The sequence below is a fragment of the Bufo bufo genome, chromosome 1 (assembly GCF_905171765.1).
Source record: "Bufo bufo chromosome 1, aBufBuf1.1, whole genome shotgun sequence".
Taxonomy (NCBI): domain Eukaryota; kingdom Metazoa; phylum Chordata; class Amphibia; order Anura; family Bufonidae; genus Bufo; species Bufo bufo.
In genome coordinates this window covers 163,044,776-163,069,249 of record NC_053389.1, presented here as the reverse complement: position 1 = coordinate 163,069,249, position 24,474 = coordinate 163,044,776, and the positions used below count along the sequence as shown (strand labels likewise).

General features: G+C 47.9%; 1 protein-coding gene across 2 annotated transcripts in view; it reads right to left on the bottom strand.

The window, feature by feature from the left end:
- CRTAM (cytotoxic and regulatory T cell molecule) overlaps positions 1–24,474 on the bottom strand; it is a 60,837-nt gene that overhangs the window by 18,967 nt on the left and 17,396 nt on the right. For both annotated transcript variants that reach the window (XM_040431378.1, XM_040431380.1), the window contains exon 7: positions 6,359–6,445. In XM_040431378.1, coding sequence (XP_040287312.1) covers positions 6,359–6,445 — 87 coding nt within the window. The remainder of the gene's footprint in view (positions 1–6,358; positions 6,446–24,474) is intronic.

Here is a 24,474-nt window from a genome sequence, read left to right as displayed (position 1 = left end):
TGCACCACAGACTGTCCAGGAGTTGGCAGATGCTTTAGTCCAGGTATGAGAGGAGATCCCTCAGGAGACCGTCCGCCACCTCATCAGGAGCATGCACAGGCATTGTAGGGAGGTCATACAGGCACGTGGAGGCCACACACACTACTGAGCCTCATTTTGACTTGTTTTAAGGACATTACATCAAAGTTGGATCAGCCTGTAGTGTGTTTTTCCACTTTAATTTTGAGTGTGACTCCAAATCCAGACCTCCATGGGTTAAAAAATTTGATTTCCATTTTTTTATTTTTGTGTGATTTTGTTGTCAGCACATTCAACTATGTAAAGAACAAAGTATTTCAGAAGAATATTTAATTAATTCAGATCTAGGATGTGTTATTTTTGTGTTCCCTTTATTTTTTTGAGCAGTGTATGTACTTAAACTGTCATTTGGCATTCCGGGCAACAGATGATGACTCATGCTGATGACTCATGCTGCTGCCTGTGAGTGAACCAGGAAGTGTTGATCTGGCATGGTGGTGGAAGGATTGTGCTGTGAGGGACTGAATCCGATTCCATCCTGGCTTGCAGATCTCTGGCAGATGGACACTCAGAAGAAGGAAAGTAGCTGTTATACCCTGACTGAATCCAGCTCTTCTGAAAGAGAGGTTGTCCCAGGAAGACCAATTCAGTGCGTGGACAGAAGGCCTCATCATCAAGCAAGGCCGCACGGTTGCTAAGAGGTTGGTGGCCATCCCTGGTAGGCTGCATCCTCGGGCCCAGAACGGATGCAGGTCAGTACACCTGGTTACTGATTTTTATATTGTGTGGCGCCTGAAGATACAGAGACTAGCCTAGGCCTAACATTAGTTAGTTATGATTAGACCGTTTTGCTAGGCTGTACTGTCCTGTACTGGACTGCAGCGCAGTTATTGACTTGCAGGCTCTGCTGCGTTTGCCATCGGCTAGGGGTGTCCTCTGTAGCGGCACAGCACGACTTGCAGGCTCTGCTGTGTCCGCCCTGCTGTGTCCGCCATCAGCTAGGCCTGTCCAGTGCACAGGGACGTTGACTGTGGGTCAGGGGATATAGCGTTTTCTATGCATGTTTGTATTGTTCTTATGTTATTACTCGTTGTCTAAGTAAAGTTTCTGTTCTTGCAGAGTAAGCTGGTGTCAGTGTCGCTTTCCTTGTCTGTGTCTTCGCTGTATTCTGGGGAGCCCACCCCGGTACACAGCTTACAACTTGGCGTAGTCGGCAGGATACAGCGACCATTATGGACGGGAACGCGGTGGGAGATCGTCCCCCGGCGCCAGTGGTGCCGGATCAGGACCCAGCCCAGGGTGCACAGGCGCAAGTGTGGCTTGCCCCGAACAATATGGCTACACCAGTAGGATACATCCCTGTAGGGGCACTGCTGCGTCATCTGCCAAAGTATGACGGTAACAACATGACATTGCAGGACTGGACTGAAAGGGTGCGAAGTGCAGTTAAAATGTGTAACCTGACCCCCGAACTGCGGGCCGAGGTTGCATTGGGAGCCCTAGAGGGCGACGTCAAGCGGACAGTTATGGTAAGGCTTGACTCTGAGAGAGATACTCTAGAGAAGATATTCTCCCTGCTAGAGAGAGCCCAAGCAGGCCAAAGTGGTACAGTTACGGAGTCACTTCTTTAACCGATCCCAGCGAGAGGGCGAGACCCTGATGCAATATTCCAATGCTCTACAGGAGACACTGAATGAGATACAATGACGAGACCCTGAGGCTATGGGCGCCTTCCGGGAAGTGGACGGGCTTCTACGAGATCAGTTCATAGTGGGGCTCTCCAATAAATTCCTACAAGATAAATTACAAGAGATGGCCCGAACAATGGCCGATATGACATTCTACAGCGTTTATTTAGCCGCCATAGAGAGGGAGGAAGAGCCCATACCTGTGGCAGCGAGAGTGGTGAATAGCGCGCATGTTACAAGGGACCGGCCGGAATCTGAAGAATCGGAGTCCTTAAAGGATGTGGTCCAGGCCCTCCGGGCGGAATTGAAAGGGCTTCGGCTGGAAGTGTCCCAGATGAAGGTAGAACCGTCCCGGCCTCCGGACACTGTCCCCGCACCTCGTGTCACTCCACCCGGAACAACCCCGGTGAGGGGGCCGGGCAGAAGAGGGCCCCTCTGTTGGGTTTACCAAAAATACGGCCATATGGCCAGAGTGTGCCCAGAACAGGTAGCGTCAGAGCCGACGTTAAACTTCAGACCGCTGCAGTAGCTGGGCGTCCTGCAGCGGTGCACCAGAAGTTAAGCCCTCTGCGTGAAGAACGTGATCTGTGTGCCAGCAGCCCCGTATTAGAAGCCGAGCTGGAAGGCCGAAAGGTTTGCTGCCTAGTTGATACTGGGTCAGAGTGCACTCTAATGCCTTTGGAGTTCTTTGAGAGGCACTTCGGGCATATGATGGAGCCCGAAGATGGGAGCGTCATCAGGCTGATGGCTGAAGATAATAGAGAGATGGATGTTCGAGGGATAGTCTGGATGCGGGTCCGACTGTTTGGGCAAGACATCGGCAAGAAAGGGGTCGTGCTGGTGGACCATTCGTCCCGGAAAGGAATGGACGTGACCCTGGGCATGAATATACTGAGAGACCTAGATCATCAACTCTATGCCAAAGAAGGGCCGAAGTACTGGCAACGGGCCACCGTACACCGGCCTACCCAGAAGGTCTTACAACAAATGGTGAGGAGCTGTAGCCTGCAAAAGAGTAACCTGTCCGGAAGGGCCATTGGAGACGTGATGGTGCTACGGAGGACTCCGTTGAAGATCCCACCTCGACAGGAGCGAACATTGATGCTGCCAGTGGGGGCTGGATGACGACTGAATGGACTGGAGGTCCTGATCGAGCCCACTTATCAAGAAGAAACGCAGATTCTCCCACTGGTAGCGCGGGCCCTTGCCATTGTGAAAGACGGATGTGTGCCTTTACGCTGCTGTAATGTTGAGGACTGCGAGTTAACCGTCCCTGCAAACACCCTGCAGGCCAAAGTTTATGTGTCTGAAGGGGGTATCGCTCGACGAAGGGGCTTTACGCTGCAGCCGGATAGGAGATCAGCCTGGACCTATGCTGTGGAGGTCCATTCAAGGGAAACCCAGACAGCGGAGTGGAACGGTCGAGTGATCACGGCCCGTATGGGGGTGGACTGCAGAACCCTGACTTTGGGGGAACAAAAGCTGCTGGAAGACACCCTCTGGGAATTTCAGGAGGCCTTCTCAAGACATGATGAGGACTTTAGGTGTGCTACTGCCATCGAACATGAAATCCAAACCGGCGATGCTGCACCGATCAGGGAACGCTACCGGCAGATCCCACCTAAGATGTATCAGGAGGTGAAAGATATGGTGGCCAGCATGTTGGAGAACCGGGTGATCCAGGAAAGTCAAAGTCCGTGGGCTGCTCCGGTAGTCTTGGTGCGGAAGAAAGACGGGAGTCTCCGGTTCTGCGTGGATTATCGGAAGCTGAATGCTCAGACCGTCCGAGATGCCTATCCCCTTCCGCGGATTGAAGAGTCATTATCAGCCCTAAGCCAAGCTAAGTTCTTCTCAACTCTTGACTTGGCTAGTGGGTACTGGCAGGTGCCGGTGGCCAAGAAGGCCAAAGCCAAGACGGCCTTCATTCTACCTATGGGACTCTACGAGTTCAACCGGATGCCCTTCGGCCTCTCCAATGCTCCGGGAACATTCCAGCGATTGATGGAACACTGTCTGGGGGACCTCAACTTCGAATCAGTATTGATATACCTGGATGACATAGTAGTGTTCGGGGCCTCCTTTGAAGGTCACCTCCAGAAGCTGCGACAAGTCTTGGGACGGCTACGAGACCATGGGCTCAAGATCAAGCCAAAGAAATGCCAGCTGTTCCGACAGCAGATAGAGTACTTAGGACATGTGGTCACCCAGAAGGGGGTAAAAGCGGCCCTCAGCAAGGTGGAGGCCGTTCAGAAGTGGCCCCGGCCAAGTACGCTACAACAGGAGGTACGGGCGTTTGTGGGACTGGCCGGCTACTACAGGAGGTTTATACCCAAATTCGCTCATCTGGTGGGCCCGTTAAACGAGTTGCTAATGGACACGGCTGGGGGCCCCGGCAACAAGAGGCCTTTGAAGCGGTGAAAGAGGCGCTGACCAATGCCCCGATCCTTACGCACGGTTTGATACCCCATTCCTGCTGTATACTGATGGAAGCCTACATGGTCTGGGGGCCCTCTTGTCCCAAGTCCAGGATGGACGGGAGAGAGTCATCGCCTATGCGAGCCGGTCCCTAAGAGAGTCAGAACGCAACCCTGATAACTATAGCTCCTTTAAACTGGAACTACTGGCACTGGTGTGGGCCATGACCGAAAGGTTTTCAGAATACCTGACTGGTGCAGAAGTGACCGTGATTACGGACAACAACCCGTTGGCACACCTGGAGAATGCCAAGCTCGGCGCACTCGAGCAAAGATGGTTGGCCCGCCTCTCTAAGTACCAATACCGCATCAAGTTCCGGTCCGGTAGGGAGAACGGCAACGCCTATGCACTCTCTCGAGTTCCAGTAGGACAGTCGACTCAGAGAGCTGATGAGGAGTTAGAGGATACTGAAACTCCTGACCTTGGTCGCTTACCTCTGTTTCCGGATGTGGCACATACAAGTGGGGTGGCGTCTGGAATGACGCTGGTGCTGGGGAAAACGTTGACTGATTGGGAGAGAGTCCAGGATAGCTGCCGGGATTTGTGGAAGGTGAAAGAATGGGTTCGGAGCAAGATCTGGCCTCGGCCAGAAGAACGAGCCCTCCTGACCCCAGAGGGTCAGAACTTGTTAAGGCAGTGGAACAAGCTGACAATTACTCAGGGACTCCTGTGCCGGATCATATACTTACAGTCAGAGCTGCAGTACCGGCAACAGATTGTCATTCCCATGTCGTTGGGACCGGAGGCCGCCAGAGAAGCTCATGAAAAGGGAGCTCATTTTGGGAGCGACAAAACGTTCAAGTGGCTCCAACGGCTGGTGTACTGTCCAGATCTGGCCGACATCGTGGCCACGGCATGTCTTAAGTGTCGATCCTGTGGGTTGAGTAAGAGTACTGAACAGCGGGCTCCTGTGCAGACCATCCGCATCTCAGCGCCCCTAGAACTTCTGATGATCGATTATGTACAGATCGGATATTCTACCTCGGGACACTCGTACTGTCTAGTTATGACAGATCACTTTACCAAGTATGCGGTGGCTGTGCCCACCAGAGACCAAACCGCAGAGTCGGCCGCCGAAGCTGTCTGTAAACACTTTATACAGGTGTTCGGGTGTCCACGGAGGATACATTCTGACCAGGGAGCATGCTTTCAGGGTACTCTAATGAATGAACTGTACCAACTGTATGGGATTGAATGCTCCCGAACCACTCCATATCACCCACAATGAAACGGGGCGTGCGAACGCTTCAATCGCACCTTGCTTCAGATGCTGCGGACTCTGGAAGACAGTAAAAAAGCCCAGTGGCCCGCATACCTACCTGAGATGATGTGGGCCTATAATAACAGAGTACACAGTACCACCGGATACTCTCCACATATACCCATGTTTGGACGAGCCGGATGGGAGATTGAAGATCTCCACATGCCTAACCCGATGGTGCCCCCACCGAGAAGTACCACCGCATGGGTGCAGTAGCACCACCGCCGGCTGAGAGCGGTACACAGGGTTGTGGGGGAGCGCCTGGGACAGATAGTACACCCTAACCCAAGACCAGTGCAGAAAGATGGGTGAGTCCCTGGTGATCGGATGATGGTCAAAGCCAAACGGCCGTCAGGAAAGTTGGATGGACAGTGGGAGGCAGTTCCATGCACGGTGAAGAGAAGGGTAGACCCCGCTATTCCGGTCTATGAGGTAGAGCCAGTAGGGACAGGGGGACCCTCACGGAACTTACACCGTAATATGTTAAGACGTTGCAATTTTGATGAGCCGGTGTGCGTAGAGGGGGTGCCTCCTCACGCTCAGGGTATGGAGGAAAGTCCCTCAGATGAGGAAGAGGAGGAATAGTGGGTCGTCCCTGCTCAAGTGTCCACAGAGGTTCCGGCCGTGGCAGGTTTGCCAGCCAGATGCAATGCTGAGCAATCAACAGCTCCTCTCCTGTCAAATATGCCTGATGTCTCCAGAGAAGAGGGTGTGGAGGGGCAGCAAAGGAGGAGGAGCAAGAGGTACCGAGAGCAACAAAGAAAAAAGAGGAAGAGAAGAGTAGAAGACATTAGTGGAGGAGCAGCAAAGGAGGAGCACGAGTAGAGGAGGAGAAGCAGAAAGAGAGGAGTATGTGCAGAAGAAGCAAGAGGAGAGTAGGAAGAAGAGAAGGAAAGATTGAATTCTGATTCTTTACCTCTTGTTTCATCTTCCCTCTTTATTCCTGATGTCTTCACATTGTGTGTTGTGTATTCCTCTACAGATGTAGTCGATATTACAGCACCTAAAATACAATTATATGGTGTGCTGTCTGCATTTTTTGTGGCCCCATTGAAATGAATTGGTTACGCATCCGATCTGCAAGAAATGCGGATTGGATGCAGACCAAAAGTATGGTCATATGAATGGGGCATTCACATCTGAACCCATAATACAGCCTAATTTATAATGGAAAGAAAGCTTGCCCTGAAACACCCAGTGCAAAGGGTGAAAGCATATTTCCTACAACAGGTGACTGTATAAAATAATCTGATCAAGCTTAGTGCAGACACTGAACAAGCAGAAATTGGAAAGGAAAGCAAATTAAATAAGTAAGACATTTATTTGTAAAATCTGATGAATTAATATTTAGCTCTGGAATGTAACGACGGACATGTCTAATTATATTTAGTTATCACATTTGTGTCTGAGTTGCAGCTCCAGCTGAATCCTCCCCAGCAGTAATCCCTCCTGGTCGTCTGTAACGTAATGCTCACAGTGCACCGCTCTGTGATCCGCCAAAATTACTTTCAATTAATTTACTAATTATTTCTTTTAACCGAGCAATTACTGAATGCAATCAGCCGTTTGTGGGCTGTCATCGGGAGCGAGGTACTTTTATCTGCCTGGTCTAGACGCATTTAAGTCTCCGTCTGGTGCATATTAAAGGCGATGCACATGAAAGGCAAATTCTGTTTTATGACAAATTAATTTAATTTGAACTTGAAACCCTTGGAGTGAATGCGAAGGAGAATATTATGGCGGTTAAATATTGGGAAAGCGCAGAAAGAGGAGAAGGGAGAACAAGCATGGCAAACATGGAAATGTACTATATGGAACCCCCATATACTTAATTATATACCGGGGTGGAAGCGTTGTACAGTCCCTCCCCAACCATTGGGGGTGCTCCTAACAACCACTGGATTATCTCTGATAGAAGGTCCTGTTTAGAGTGCACCAGTCTTATGACAAGGTAACTTTAAGAACAGTTTCTCATCATGTAGGGGCTCATGCACACGACTGTATGTGTTTTGTGGTCCGTAAAACATGGATCCACCAAAAATACAGATGACAACTATGTGCATTCTGTATTTTGCGGAACAGAACAGCTGGCCCCTAATAGAACAGTCCTATCCTTGTCAGTTATTCGGACAATAATAGGACATGTTCTATATTTTTGCGGAATGGACATGCAGACATACAGAAATGGGATGCACATGGAGTAACTGGGTATTTTTGCTGACCCATTGAAATTAATGGTTCCACATACGGTCAGCCAAAAAAAATAAAAATCGGAAAGAAAATACATTAGTGTGCATGAGCCCATAGAAATGAATGGGAGCGGTGGTCGCGCAAGCGTGGTGCGCTACCATTCACTTCTATAGGGAGAGCGCTTGGCTGTGGCCGGACCACGGAAAACCCGGGGACCTACGGCCACCACCTTCCCCGCTTCATTCTCTGTGTAGGTGCAGGACCAAGAGGTGGGACCCGCACCTATCAGATAATGAAGGCATATCCTAGCGATATGCCCCCATTGCCTGAGATGGGAATACCCCTTTAAAGGGAATCTGTCACCTGGTTTGAGCATATTAAGGTGTTACTACTGCTATGTATAATAAGATACCTTATTTCTTGCTGTAGTCTTCATTTTTTGTTTCATTAGCGATAAAATCCACTTTTTATGTTATGCCGCCGCCCCCCTCCGCTATGTGAAATCTCACGCAGGCGCAGTACCACGGACTGCCTGCGCCTGCTTGATGTAGAAGCACCTGAGGGCAATAGCTTTAAGTTTGTCACTAGGCTCAGCGCACTCCCAGTGACACATTTGAAGCTATTGCCCTCAGGAGCTTCTACATCGCGCAGGCAGTCCATGGTACTGCGCCTGCGTGAGATTTCACATAGCGGAGGGGGGCAGCGGCAAAGAGTTCGAGTGTGGGCAGTTATTTATGCTGGAAGATGCGTGCTTGGGCTCTAAAGGAAGGCAGGCTGGGCACTGGACGGGGAAGTTACTGGGCTCCAGAGAAGGATAATAACGCCCCTCTGGGCACCTTGGACACTCATTTGCATAACATAAAAAGTGGATTTTATCGCCAATGAAACAAAAAATGAAGACTACAGCAAGAAATAAGGTATTTTATTGTACATGGCAGTAGTAACACCTTAATATGATCAAACCAGGTGACAGATTCCCTTTAAGATGTGACAGTGTGCATCAAAATGTTGGTGCAAAATTGTAGTGCAAAGTAAGCCAAATAATAGGCAGTTTAACAATTTTTTATCCTGCATCAGCCATTGTGATAAATCTGCCGCAATTTTATACTGCCTAGTATACACTAGTAGTTTTGAAAAGAGCTGGGCACAAAGAGAAGTCTCCACAGGTGGCTCCATCCAGCTTCTCCTCACTTGGCTTGATTGACAGATCACTCTCTATAAGTAAATAAGGAGAGACCTGTCAATCAAGCTGAGCCCGGTGTGGAGAAGCTGAAGGGACGCTGCCCAGCAGACACGTCTCCCTGTGTCCAGCTCTATTTAAAACTAAGGGGGAGATTTATCAAAACTGGAGTAAAGTAGAACTGGCTTAGGTGCCAATAGCAACCAATCAGATTCCACCTTTCATTTTCCAAAGGAGCTCTGAAAAATGAGAGGTGGAATCTGATTGGTTGCTATGGACAACTAAGCCAGTTCTACTTTATGCAGCGAACCGGACCGCAGGGGCAACACGTGAGGCTACGGTGGGCCGATGGGGGTAGTAGTTCATTTACTCATGGTTAGTGATGAGCGGCATGGGCAATATTAGTTTTTTGCGATATTTCACGAATTTTTCGCATAATATTCGCAATAAATTTGAGAATTTTAGAATTTGTGATCTCCAGTCATTATTTTCAACATTGCGCTAATCAGCACTAATGAAGCGCATATTTTTTGCATAATACATGCAACAAATTTTGTCAGGTCTGAGTAGATATTACTGATTGGTGCACTAAGTATTGTTGTGACATCACAGCACTATGTCTGTAGTATGTATGTATGGACAGCAGAACCTATCACACTACCTAACACCCTGCACTGGAACAGCTACACTATATCAGGATGTAACCTACACTGACTATCTCCAACTAACTATCTGTATTATATATATATGAGCTAACTATCTAATGTAATTGGATAAGGAATATGATCCAGATGAAGCACAGAGCACAGCAATGACACTGCTCTCTCTCTCAGAACTGCAAAAAAACAGCAGAAAATGGCTGCTGGGGAGGTTCTTATATAGTAAGGGGTAGGAAATAGGGATGAGCGAACCCGAACTGTATAGTTCGGGTTCGTACCGAATTTTGGGGTGTCCGTGACACGGACCCGAACCCAAACATTTTCGTAAAAGTCCGGGTTCGGGTTCGGTGTTCGGCTCTTTCTTGGCGCTTTTTGAAAGGCTGCAAAGCAGCCAATCAACAAGCGTCATACTACTTGCCCCAAGAGGCCATCACAGCCATGCCTACTATTGGCATGGCTGTGATTGGCCAGTGCAGCATGTGACCCAGCCTCTATTTAAGCTGGAGTCACGTAGCGCCGCACGTCACTCTGCTATGATCAGTATAGGGAGAGGTTGCAGCTGCGACGTTAGGGCGAGATTAGGCAGATTAACTCCTCCAAAAGACTTCATTCTGTGATCGATCTGCAGCTGTGGATCATTGAAGTGCTATTATTGACTTGCTCACTTTTTTGAGGCTGCCCAGAGCGTTTTTAGATCACTTTTTTTTCTGGGGTGATCGGCGGCCATTTTGTGACTTGTGGTGCTCCAGCACAAGCTATCACCAAGTGTATTTAACCATCGATAGTGTGGTTATTTTGTGCTATATCCTACATCAGCTGCAGGCTGTGCCTGTGTCACTGAAGTGCATTTAACCATCGACAGTCTGATTATTTTTTGGCCATATACTACATCTGGTGCAGGCTGAGCCTGTGTCACCCAAGTGCATTTAACCATCAACAGTGTGGTTATTTTTTGGCCATATATTACATCAGGGGCAAGTTGAGCCTGTCACCCAGCGCCTAAAAAATAGACCTGACATTTCTATTCAACCAAATCTGTACTGTTTTAGCTGGTCAAGTTATTTGTAGTGACCGTAAAAGCACACTTTTTTTTCTGGGTTGAAAAACCATTCCCAAATTTGCCATTCTCAAAATAACTAGTTTCTGGTATTTGAGGCCTACTTGAAATCTATCCCAAACAGAATATCTTACATTGAAGCTAGTGATAGTGTCATTCAGAAAAACCTAAGACACACGCTAGCGTGCTGATAGAAATCTGATTCTGTGATTAAACCTATACCTGTCACACAGCGCAAAAAAAAACAGGCCTCACATCTCTATTTAACCAAATCTCTACTGTTTTAGCTGGTCAAGTTATTTGTAGTGACCGTAAAAGCACACTTTTTTTTCTGGGTTAAAAAACCATTCCCAAATTTGCCATTCTCAAAATAACTAGTTTCTGGTATTTGAGGCCTACTTGAAATCTATCCCAAAAAGAATATCTTACATTGAAGCTAGTGATAGTGTCATTCAGAAAAACCTAAGACACACGCTAGCGTGCTGATAGAAATCTGATTCTGTGATTAAACCTATACCTGTCACACAGCGCAAAAAAAAACAGGCCTCACATCTCTATTTAACCAAATCTGTACTGTTTTAGCTGGTCAAGTTATTTGTAGTGACCGTAAAAGCACACTTTTTTTTCTGGGTTGAAAAACCATTCCCAAATTTGCCATTCTCAAAATAACTAGTTTCTGGTATTTGAGGCCTACTTAAAATCTATCCCAAAAAGAATATCTTACATTGAAGCTAGTGATAGTGTGTCACTACCAGAGCTTTGAGACGTTCTCACAGCTCTGTTTCTCCACCCCTGTGATGATGTCACTACCAGAGCTTGGAGGAGTTCTCACTGCTCTGTTTCTCCGCCCCTGGGATGAGGTCATTACTTTCTGTTTCCTTCCTTCCAGCTGTTCCTCCTATGTTTGATTTCTCTGTCTTTAAATCACCCCTCCTCCTTTTGTAGAGTGTGGATTATATTTCTCATTTGAGTTGTAGCTCTTGCTTGAGTATCTTCACTTGTATGCTATCTTTTCACTGGACCTTTGTTCTGCTGCAGCAAGTACTCTGGATATTGCCACCTGTCTTTGGATCCGTCTTCTCTGCTGCCGCAGCACCTTCAGCTAAGTGTGCAGACATTGTAGTGTATCTGTTTGTTTTCTGACCGGATCCGAGGCGACCACGGTTCCCTCCATATACTGAGCAGGGCACCGGTGGCCGTGCCCCTTCCACTATTGTAGGGGTTACAGTGGTCATCAGTCTAGGTACGCGGGCATGCCTCGTTCCACCATTAGGATCCGGGTATGTGCTTAGCAGCATAGGGAAAGCTTTGACGGTCTGACACGGGTCACCCTTTATCCTCCCTAGTTTGGGTCCGGTCAGTGGCTCTATTTTCTGTGTATGCTCTAGTTGCTCACTTACAGCCGTGACATTGTGTCATTCAGAAAAACCTAAGACACACGCTAGCGTGCTGATAGAAATCTGGTTCTGTGATTAAACCTATACCTGTCACACAGCGCAAAAAAAAACAGGCCTCACATCTCTATTTAACCAAATCTCTACTGTTTTAGCTGGTCAAGTTATTTGTAGTGACCGTAAAAGCACACTTTTTTTTCTGGGTTGAAAAACCATTCCCAAATTTGCCATTCTCAAAATAACTAGTTTCTGGTATTTGAGGCCTACTTGAAATCTATCCCAAAAAGAATATCTTACATTGAAGCTAGTGATAGTGTCTTTCAGAAAAACCTAAGACACACGCTAGCGTGCTGATAGAAATCTGATTCTGTGATTAAACCTATACCTGTCACACAGCGCAAAAAAAAACAGGCCTCACATCTCTATTTAACCAAATCTCTACTGTTTTAGCTGGTCAAGTTATTTGTAGTGACCGTAAAAGCACACTTTTTTTTCTGGGTTGAAAAACCATTCCCAAATTTGCCATTCTCAAAATAACTAGTTTCTGGTATTTGAGGCCTACTTGAAATCTATCCCAAAAAGAATATCTTACATTGAAGCTAGTGATAGTGTCATTCAGAAAAACCTAAGACACACGCTAGCGTGCTGATAGAAATCTGATTCTGTGATTAAACCTATACCTGTCACACAGCGCAAAAAAAAAACAGGCCTCACATCTCTATTTAACCAAATCTCTACTGTTTTAGCTGGTCAAGTTATTTGTAGTGACCATAAAGGCACACTTTTTTTTCTGGGTTGAAAAACCATTCCCAAATTTGCAATTCGCAAAATAACTAGTTTCTGGTATTTGAGGCCTACTTAAAATCTATCCCAAAAAGAATATCTTACATTGAAGCTAGTGATAGTGTCATTCAGAAAAACCTAAGACACATGCTAGCGTGCTGATAGAAATCTGATTCTGTGATTAAACCTATACCTGTCACACAGCGCAAAAAAAAACAGGCCTCACATCTCTATTTAACCAAATCTCTACTGTTTTAGCTGGTCAAGTTATTTGTAGTGACCGTAAAAGCACACTTTTTTTTCTGTGTTGAAAAACCATTCCCAAATTTGCCATTCTCAAAATTGTGGTGAATGGGAACAATGAGGAAAACATCTAATAAGGGACGCGGACGTGGACATGGTCGCGGTGGTGTTAGTGGACCATCTGGTGCTGGGAGAGGACGTGGCCGTTCTGCCACAGCCACACGTCCTAGTGAACCAACTACCTCAGGTCCCAGTAGCCAGCAGAATTTACAGCGATATTTGGTGGGGCCCAATGCCGTTCTAAGGATGGTAAGGCCTGAGCAGGTGCAGGCATTAGTCAATTGGGTGGCCGACAGTGGATCCAGCACGTTCACATTATCTCCCACCCAGTCTTCTGCAGAAAGCGCACAGATGGCGCATGAAAACCAAGCCCATCGGTCTGTCACATCACCCCCATGCATATCAGGGAAACTGTCTGAGCCTCAAGTTATGCAGCAGTCTCTTATGCTGTTTGAAGACTCTGCTGCCAGGGTTTCCCAAGGGCATCCACCTAGCCCTTCCCCAGGGGTGGAAGAGATAGAATGCACTAACGCACAAGCACTTATTTTTCCTGATGATGAGGACATGGGAATACCACCTCAGCACGTCTCTGATGATGACGAAACACAGGTGCCAACTGCTGCGTCTTTCTGCAGTGTGCAGACTGAACAGGAGGTCAGGGATCAAGACTGGGTGGAAGACGATGCAGGGGACGATGAGGTCCTAGACCCCACATGGAATGAAGGTCGTGCCACTGACTTTCACAGTTCGGAGGAAGAGGCAGTGGTGAGACCGAGCCAACAGCGTAGCAAAAGAGGGAGCAGTGGGCAAAATCAGAACACCCGCCGCCAAGAGACTCCGCCTGCTACTGACCGCCGCCATCTGGGACCGAGCACCCCAAAGGCAGCTTCAAGGAGTTCCCTGGCATGGCACTTCTTCAAACAATGTGCTGACGACAAGACCCGAGTGGTTTGCACGCTGTGCCATCAGAGCCTGAAGCGAGGCATTAACGTTCTGAACCTTAGCACAACCTGCATGACCAGGCACCTGCATGCAAAGCATGAACTGCAGTGGAGTAAACACCTTAAAAGCAAAGAAGTCACTCAGGCTCCCCCTGCTACGTCTTCTGCTGCTGCTGCCTCAGCCTCTTCTGCTGCTGCCGCCGCCTCGGCCTCTTCCTCCGCCTCTGGAGGAACGTTGGCACCTGCCGCCCAGCAAACATGGGATGTACCACCAACACCACCACCTGCGTCACCAAGCATCTCAACCATGTCACACGGCAGCGTTCAGCTCTCCATCTCACAAACATTTGAGAGAAAGCGTAAATTCCCACCTAGCCACCCTCGATCCCTGGCCCTGAATGCCAGCATTTCTAAACTACTGGCCTATGAAATGCTGTCATTTAGGCTGGTGGACACACACAGCTTCAAACAGCTCATGTCACTTGCTGTCCCACAGTATGTTGTTCCCAGCCGCCACTACTTCTCCAAGAGAGCCGTGCCTTCCCTGCACAAACAAGTGTCCGATAAAATCAAGTGTGCACTGCGCAACGCCATCTGTGGCAAGGTCCACCTAACCACAGATACGTGGACCAGTAAGCACGGCCAGGGACGCTATATCTCCCTAACTGCACACTGGGTAAATGTAGTGGCGGCTGGGCCCCAGGCGGAGAGCTGTTTGGCGCACGTCCTTCCGCCACCAAGGATCGCAGGGCAACATTCTTTGCCTCCTGTCTCCTCCTCCTCCTACTCAGCTTCCTCCTCCTCTTCTTCCACCTGCTCATCCAGTCAGCCACACAGCTTCACCACCAACTTCAGCACAGCACGGGGTAAACGTCAGCAGGCCATTCTGAAACTCATATGTTTGGGGGACAGGCCCCACACCGCACAGGAGTTGTGGCGGGGTATAGAACAACAGACCGACGAGTGGTTGCTGCCGGTGAGCCTCAAGCCCGGCCTGGTGGTGTGCGATAATGGGCGAAATCTTGTTGCAGCTCTGGGACTAGCCGGTTTGACGCACATCCCTTGCCTGGCGCATGTGCTGAATTTGGTGGTGCAGAAGTTCATTCGCAACTACCCCGACATGTCAGAGCTGCTGCATAAAGTGCGGGCCGTCTGTTCGCGCCTTCCGGCGTTCACACCCTGCCGCTGCTCGCCTGTCTGCGCTACAGCGTAACTTCGGCCTTCCCGCTCACCGCCTCATATGCGACGTACCCACCAGGTGGAACTCCACCTTGCATATGCTGGACAGACTGTGCGAGCAGCAGCAGGCCTTAGTGGAGTTTCAGCTGCAGCACGGGTCAGTCGCACTGCGGGTCAGACACACTTCACCACCAATGACTGGGCCTCCATGCGAGACCTGTGTGCCCTGTTGCGCTGTTTCGAGTACTCCACCAACATGGCCAGTGGCGATGACGCCGTTATCAGCGTTACAATACCACTTCTATGTCTCCTTGAGAAAACACTTAGGGCGATGATGGAAGAGGAGGTGGCCCAGGAGGAAGAGGAGGAAGAGGGGTCATTTTTAGCACTTTCAGGCCAGTCTCTTCAAAGTGACTCAGAGGGAGGTTTTTTGCAACACCAGAGGCCAGGTACAAATGTGGCCAGACAGGGCCCACTACTGGAGGACGAGGATGAGGAGGAGGTGGAGGAGGATGAGGATGAAGCATGTTCACAGCGGGGTGTCACCCAAAGCAGCTCGGGCCCATCACTGGTGCGTGGCTGGGGGGAAACACAGGACGATGACGATACGCCTCCCACAGAGGACAGCTTGTCCTTACCTCTGGGCAGCCTGGCACACATGAGCGACTACATGCTGCAGTGCCTGCGCAACGACAGCAGAGTTGCCCACATTTTAACGTGTGCGGAATACTGGGTTGCCACCCTGCTGGATCCCCGGTACAAAGACAATGTGCCCACCTTACTTCCTACACTGGAGCGTGATAGGAAGATGCGCGAGTACAAGCGCACGTTGGTAGACGCGCTACTGAGAGCATTCCCAAATGTCACAGGGGAACCAGTGGAAGCCCAAGGAGAAGGCAGAGGAGGAGCAAGAGGTCGCCAACGCAGCTGTGTCACGGCCAGCTCCTCTGAGGGCAGGGTTAGCATGGCAGAGATGTGGAAAAGTTTTGTCACCACGCCACAGCTAACTGCACCACCACCTGATACGGAACGTGTTAGCAGGAGGCAACATTTCACTAACATGGTGGAACAGTACCTGTGCACACCCCTCCACGTACTGACTGATGGTTCGGCCCCATTCAACTTCTGGGTCTCCAAATTGTCCACGTGGCCAGAGCTAGCCTTTTATGCCTTGGAGGTGCTGGCCTGCCCGGCGGCCAGCGTTTTGTCTGAACGTGTATTCAACACGGCAGGGGGCGTCATTACAGACAAACGCAGCCGCCTGTCTACAGCCAATGTGGACAAGCTGACGTTCATAAAAATGAACCAGGCATGGATCCCACAGGACCTGTCCATCCCTTGTGCAGATTAGATATTAACTACCTCCCCTTAACAATATATTATTCTACTCCAGGGCACTTCCTCATTCAATACTATTTTTAATTTCATTTTACCATTATATTGCGGGGCAACCCAAAGTTTAATGAACCTCTCCTCTGTCTGGGTGCCGGGGCCTAAATGTGTGACAGTGGCCTGTTCCAGTGGTGGGTGACGTGAAGCCTGATTCTCTGCTATGACATGAAGACAGATTCTGCGCTGACATAAGGCCAGATTCTCTGTTACGGGACCGCTCTCCTCTGTCTGGGTGCCGGGGCCTAAATGTGTGACAGTGGCCTGTTCCAGTGGTGGGTGACGTGAAGCCTGATTCTCTGCTATGACATGAATTCAGATTCTGCACTGACATAAGGCCAGATTCTCTGTTACGGGACCTCTCTCCTCTGCCTGGGTGCCTGGGCCTAAATGTGTGACAGTGGCCTGTTCCAGTGGTGGGTGACGTGAAGCCTGATTCTCTGCTATGACATGAAGACAGATTCTGCGCTGACATAAGGCCAGATTCTCTGTTACGGGACCTCTCTCCTCTGCCTGGGTGCCTGGGCCTAAATGTGTGACAGTGGCCTGTTCCAGTGGTGGGTGACGTGAAGCCCGATTCTCTGCTATGACATGAACACAGATTCTGCGCTGACATAAGGCCAGATTCTCTGTTACGGGACCTCTCTCCTCTGCCTGGGTGCCTGGGCCTAAATGTGTGACAGTGGCCTGTTCCAGTGGTGGGTGACGTGAAGCCTGATTCTCTGCTATGACATGAATACAGATTCTGCGCTGACATAAGGCCAGATTCTCTGTTACGGGACCTCTCTCCTCTGCCTGGGTGCCTGAGCCTAAATGTGTGACAGTGGCCTGTTCCAGTGGTGGGTGACGTGAAGCCTGATTCTCTGCTATGACATGAAGACAGATTCTGCGCTGACATAAGGCCAGATTCTCTGTTACGGGACCTCTCTCCTCTGCCTGGGTGCCTGGGCCTAAATGTGTGACAGTGGCCTGTTCCAGTGGTGGGTGACGTGAAGCCTGATTCTCTGCTATGACATGAAGACAGATTCTGCGCTGACATGAAGCCAGATTCTCTGTTACGGGACCTCTCTCCTCTGCCTGGGTGCCTGGGCCTAAATGTGTGACAGTGGCCTGTTCCAGTGGTGGGTGACGTGAAGCCTGATTCTCTGCTATGACATGAAGACAGATTCTGCGCTGACATAAGGCCAGATTCTCTGTTACGGGACCTCTCTCCTCTGCCTGGGTGCCTGGGCCTAAATGTGTGACAGTGGCCTGTTCCAGTGGTGGGTGACGTGAAGCCTGATTCTCTGCTATGACATGAAGACAGATTCTGTGCTGACATCAGGCCAGATTCTCTGTTACGGGACCTCTCTCCTCTGCCTGGGTGCCGGGGCCTAAATGTGTGACAGTGGCCTGTTCCAGTGGTGGGTGACGTGAAGCCTGATTCTCTGCTATGACATGAAGACTGATTCTGCGCTGACATGAAGCCAGATTCTCTGCTATGGCATGAAGAGACTGATTCTCTGCTGACATGAAGCCAGATTCTTTGCTATGGCATGAAGAGACTGATTCTCTGCTGACGTGAAGCCAGATTCTCTGCTATGGGACCTCTGTCCAATTGATATTGGTTCATTTTTATTTTTTAAATTTTTATTTTAATTCATTTCCCTATCCACATTTGTTTGCAGGGGATTTACCTACATGTTGCTGCCTTTTGCAGCCCTCTAGCTCTTTCCTGGGCTGTTTTACAGCCTTTTTAGTGCCCAAAAGTTCGGGTCCCCATTGACTTCAATGGGGTTCGGGTTCGGGACGAAGTTCGGATCGGGTTCGGATCCCGAACCCGAACATTTCCTGGGAAGTTCGGCCGAACTTCTCGAACCCGAACATCCAGGTGTTCGCTCAACTCTAGTAGGCAACTTTCCAATTGGTTGCTAGGGATGCTGCTAAGCTCTGACAAAGATATTACAGCCTTCTCATTGGGCCACAAGCAAGAAGGGAGGTTACTGATGGAAAAAAAAATCTAGAATATTCGCGAATATGAATTTATAGCACTATATTCTACATCTTCGCGAATTCTCGAAGTGCCGATATTCGTGATAAAAATTTGTGATTAGAATATTCGCGATCAACACTACTCACGGTTAGCAGAGCCTCCCTGGGCCAGCATGCAGTGATGGGGAAGACAGCACTAAATCCTCTGGGGCACTCTCTATTGCAGAGAACACCAGCCAGATGAAAGTTGAGGTGAATAGGAAACGTTTGTCCAGCTCACCTATTCGGCATATAGTATCCCGTGTGCCCGGAGTCAAGCCAGTAAGTTCCTGGACGTATAGGCAAAGTAAAATGAAAAGGACGATTCCGGCACTTATTGTTCTTCCCATAAAATCTTCCTCTTTATTGAATCACATCATGTGCGGAACAGTATCACAAACAAGCAATTGTTTACGCATTTCGGAGACCTTCTCCTTAGTCGTAAAAAGTTGAGGTGCCCTTGATGGTATAGGTGTTTAAGGTGCTTGGGTGGCTGGGCCCCTGTGTTCGTGACGCCAGCACCGTAAGGTGCAAATGTTGAGGGTAGTAGAAAGGATGAGGAGTCAATTTTAATGAAAACAGTTAAACTTTTACTGAACCGGGAGGTGAGGGCAGGCACTGCAGAGCGCGCGGGAGTAGAAGCGCACGCAGCATGAGCGGGGGGCGGAGCCACAGAACGCACAGCCGGAAGGACAATGTGAGTCCCCGGAAGGACAATGTGAGCACCCTCCCCCCCCCCCCCCCCACCGGCCAACCACTGAGAGAGATGCTGGAGGAGCAGGAGGGGGCTCCTGCAGACCAGCCAGCAATCGAGACAGAAAGCTTGGACCCTCCGCTTGAATCCTGGCAGAGATGGCTGTCAGGATAACCTTCTCGTCGGCCATACCTTACAAAAACCGCTTGGGGAAACAGCTAGATGAAGGTGCCGGTGAGGAAGAGACCGGGGAGAAGGTAAGCCCTCCTATTTAATAACTCTAGGGGAGGGACGACCAGCACCATAATGAATATCCCAAGGGGGGGAGGGAGAGAAAAGGGAGTGACATGGCCAGCCAGGGGGAACAACCATAGACAAACACACCCCTGCTCGGAACAAACCACAAGATACAGGAAGAAGACATAAAATGAACCCCTCAGATTCTAACTCCCAGTCTTTGTAGTCAAGAACGCCCTCTCTATACGCTGTGGCGTTAACTTCGAAAACAGTTGAACTTTTACTGAATCAATGGTCCCAGGGCAGTTGGTACAGTTCATTTATATATCAAAGGTAATAATCCAGATGTTAATTTAACTGGGATCTTTATAACAGGTCTGTCAATTGTCAGTTGAGAAGTTTTCCTAATGCTGTTACTTTACAGGCAAGACAAAAGTTCTCTTCTTAGATAGTTCTGTTTTAAGTACAATCTCTAGCACTCAGGTACTAATTATAATGGTTTCCTTAATTTTATATTGAGCAATCCAATAAGGGTGTTCTCCCTCGTTGCAGGCAAACTCTCTGCTACATTATTTTTATGCAGGATGCTCTCCTGAAATATTCAGGTTCACTATGTCTCAGAAGGCGTTTAGTGAAAAAGGATAATTCTGCGCACTAATCATACAGTTGTGTCCAGGTACCTTTAAGTTCCTCCTGGTCATTGGTGCTTGTGAAGTCCCTTGGCTAGACTCAGCTCTAATCTTCACTAGACTAGCTTTATATTCGTACATAGACTCACTTGGCTGTGCTGGGCTGCTGTGACTACTTGGTCTGTCCTTTCCAGGCTTGATCAGGGCCCAGAGGAAAAAAAGGCAACTAGATCTTGAACTGAGCCTGCTCTGCTCCTCCATACACTTGCTTCTCCTCTCTGTTTCCTTTCTACACACTTCCTCTCCACTCTACTACTACTTCCTTATTAGCACACCCCAAGTTATATATAATATGTGGCGCCAGCACCACCTAGGGACGAATAGATGAAATTACAATGCCATCCTGATATTAGGAAATACAATCCATTAAATACATATACAGAAATTTAAGGGGACCACTTATACACACATAAGTGGGACGCTGCATTTACACCAGTTTTGATAAATCTCCCCCTAACACTGCAGTGTTAGATTTAAAGGTAGTGCTTTGTAAAGAGGGAGCATGTCCCTGTTTGAGGCTACCCATGGTTAGGGCAGCATAAAACTCATGACAGGTTCCATTTAATAAAAGCACATTGTAAGCAGCGTTTCACAGAGCGGAACCAGATTCTCGAGGGATTTTGTTTAAATGCATAAAGTGGCCAATCTGAAATGCCAAATATATTTTTTTGTAGGCACTAAGCACTCTTTTGCTATTGATTTAAGTGGCGTGAGGCTGGTTGGGTTCAGTGCGAGAGCTAGGTGTTCAGCTCTCATTCTGCCATTGATTGTTTCCAGGTGGTTTGGGCCCCACCAGCTGGGATTAAGCACATTTGCAGAAAATGAAAGCAATTTCACTCTATAAATGTACGAGTTGACTGTGATGCCAATACCATTATCACTAATGCTGTACCCGGGCTTCCTGCTCTGAGCACTGACATGCCTGCAGCTCCCTCCTGACTACCAAAGCCAAATGATGGGGGTCCAGCCAGGGCTCAGATCTGTACACAATGTGCATTAACCCATTGTGATCAGCAGTGCAGAGAGTACGAAGAGTACAGGCAATTGTATTTGAGGGCAACCCCCAATGTATCCAGTCATTAAAGGGGTATTCCTCCTAGACTGCGCGGCGCTGTCAATAAATTACATTTATAAACCAGAAGTGGAATTTTAAAATACTCTTCAGAGACAGTGTGCTGACATGCTAATGTATCTAAGTCCCATATTAAATAATATCTGCTGAGCTGCTAAATCTATACCTCATATGTGATACTGCCATGATTACAAGACTGTTGTGCGTGCTGCTGTCTGCTGAGATGCTGTATCTAACCCTATCATGTCTGATATATCTAAGCCTATCATGTGTGATACTGCCTGCTGAACCGATGTTTCTAAGATTATGATGTGCGATACTGTCTTAGACAACCACAATACTCCTGCATGTTTAATATTTCATTATAATAAGCTATTTAATAGTCACTAAATAAATCCCAGGTTCATTCTATATTAATCATGTTTATATTAGCTTCTTACTTTATAATACGTTGAGATTCTTTCGCCTAACTACATGTTGCCATCTGGTGTCTATGACAGGAACTGCAGCCTCTACAACATTCAACGTCACTGAAGGACATTAGTGTGCAGGTACAGGAATCACAGTGCCCCACCTTCCCCAAATATCTCCTCTTCCAGGCTGAAAATGACAATTGTAAATGTGAATTTGTGTAAATTTAGACCTATTATATGAGAACTTAGTGGAAATTTTCCTAAACTGTGAACTGGATGTTTTATGTACGCCCTAAATACATTTATTCAAAAAGAGAATCTCTGAGGCACATTTACTAAGGGACTTAAAATTATTTTAGGAGTAAAATAGTCACAAGTTTATAAGCGGCCGTGTGACAACATTTAGTCGTACAGCTGGCTTTACGCCATGTTCACTAATTGGGCATGACAGGGGCAGGGGCGTGATGGGGCTGGGACCCCATTCCTGACAATGTTAGCGGAAACTACACCAGCCAGGGACCAGTTTTTACGAGCAGACCTCATCATAAATTAGGCGTAAAAAGCCAGTCTTAGTAAATGTGTCCCTCTGCCTCTCACTGACTCCTCAGGCTCTGCACTATATATAAAACTATACCACTTCTGCTGGTGTTCCTTTAACACTTTCAGCCCCAGAGGATTTTCTGTTTTTGCGTTAACATTTTTACTCCTTGCCTTCCCAGAGCCATAACTGATTTTTATTTTCCCATTCACATAGCTGTATAAGGGCTTAAGTTTTGTGGGACAAGTTATACTTTCTAATGGCACCGTGTAATATTGTATAGAATGTAGTGAGAAGCTGGAAACAATATTCCAAATGGGGTGAAATTAGAGAAAAATGCAATTCTAGCACAGTTTTATGGGTTTTGTTTGCGTTATCTTCATTCTCTGGATCAGTATGATTATAGTGACACCACATTTCTATAGTTTTTCTTGTGTTGAAATACTGAAGAAAAAAAAACTTTGGGAAAAATTATTTTTTAATTTTCATCGCCATATTCTGACCCTTCATAACATTTTTATAGTTATGTCTACAGAGCTGTGTGGGTGCTATTTTTTGTGGGGCTTTCTGTACTTTGTATTGACACCATTTTGGCGTGTGTTTGACTTTTTGATCACTTTTTATTAATTTTTGGGGGTAGGTGAAGTGACAAATAAATGGCAAATCAGTCATTTAGATTTTTTTCTATTATGCCTTTTGCCGTATGGGATAAATATTTTAACCCCTTCTACCCCGGGGCCAGTTTTCACCTTCCTGCCCAGGCCATTTTTTGCAAATCTGACATGTGTCACTTTATGTGGTAACAACTTTGGAATGCTTTTATTTATCCAAGCCATTCTGAGATTGTTTTCTCATGACACATTGTACTTCATGACAGTCATCAATCTGAGTCAATATATTTCACCTTTTATTTTTGAAAAAATCCCAAATTTACCAAAAAGTGATACCTCATAAAATATTTATTTCTTAAAAATTCCCCATATGTCTACTTTATGTTTGCATCATTTTGTAAATGTCATATTATTTTTTGTGGATGCTAGAAGGCTTAGAATTTTAGAAGCAATTCTTAAAATGTTTAAGAAAATTTCCAAAACCCACTTTTTAACCTCTTCAGGACACAGGGTGTACCGATACGCCCTGATGTCCTGGTACTTAAGGACACAGGGCGTACCGGTACGTCCTGAGAATTTCCGATCACCGCATCGCCGCCTGCGGTGATCGGAACCAAATGCCTGCCGAAATCATTCGGCAGGCACTCTGTACCAATGCCCAGTGGGGTCTTGTGACCCCCCGATGTCGGCGATCACAGAAAACCGCAGCTCATTTCAGACCTGCGGTTTTCTGCGTTTCCGGGTTATTCGGGTCTTTGATGACCCGATAACCCGGAAAGGACGGTGATCGGTGGTGTGATTATACACCACCAATCACTGTCCTGCGATCCTGTGAGGTGCCGATCACGTCACCTCTCAGGATCACCTGCGATTGGTCCCCATGCGGCATGTGGGCGGAGCGCGGCAAGTTTGAATCTCCGCCGCTGCTCTCCTCCCTAATTCCGGTCCGTGGAGCGGGGAGAGCAGCAGGAGATCGCCGACTTGTGAGTTTTTGGTGCCATCAGGCACCTTAGGAGGCAGGGACAGGCAGGGGCAGGCAGGTAGTGGGAGGTGTAGGCAGGGGTAGTTAGGGCAAGTTTAGCTGTGTGACCCTTTTTTCTTTGCAACTTTTTTTTTTTACACTTTTTTTACACTTTTTTTACACTTTTTTTACACTTTTTTTACACTTTTTTTAAACTTTTTTTTAGTTAGGGATCTATTATATATATATTTTTTATAGCTATAGAGTAAGTGCGTGAACACCTGTGCCCCACACACACGCACACCTAATAAAGATTTACACACACGCACACAGACACACACTCCCCTATGGCCCGCCGGACGTTCTCGGCTGAGGAGGCATACGCCCTCCTTGCCTCCGAGTCCGAGAGCCCCAGTGAAGATGAGGATGACCCCACGTTCCTGTTGTCATCCGCATCCTCCTCATCATCAAGCGATGATGAGCCCCCAAGGCGGCGGAGACTCCGCCAGGCGGATCGAGGGGACCCCCATGCTAGGGACCCTGTGGCCCAGCCTAGTACGAGCAGCTCTGGGGCTCGTACTAGTTTTCTGGCCCACCAGGTCAGTCCACCTGACCCCCCTGCAGGTGGACTTGTCTGATGTACCCCAGAGAACTTTGAACCCGCAATTCCTGATTTTGTTGATGAATCAGGAATCCAGATTTACACAGTGGGCTTCACTGAATACGCCTTTT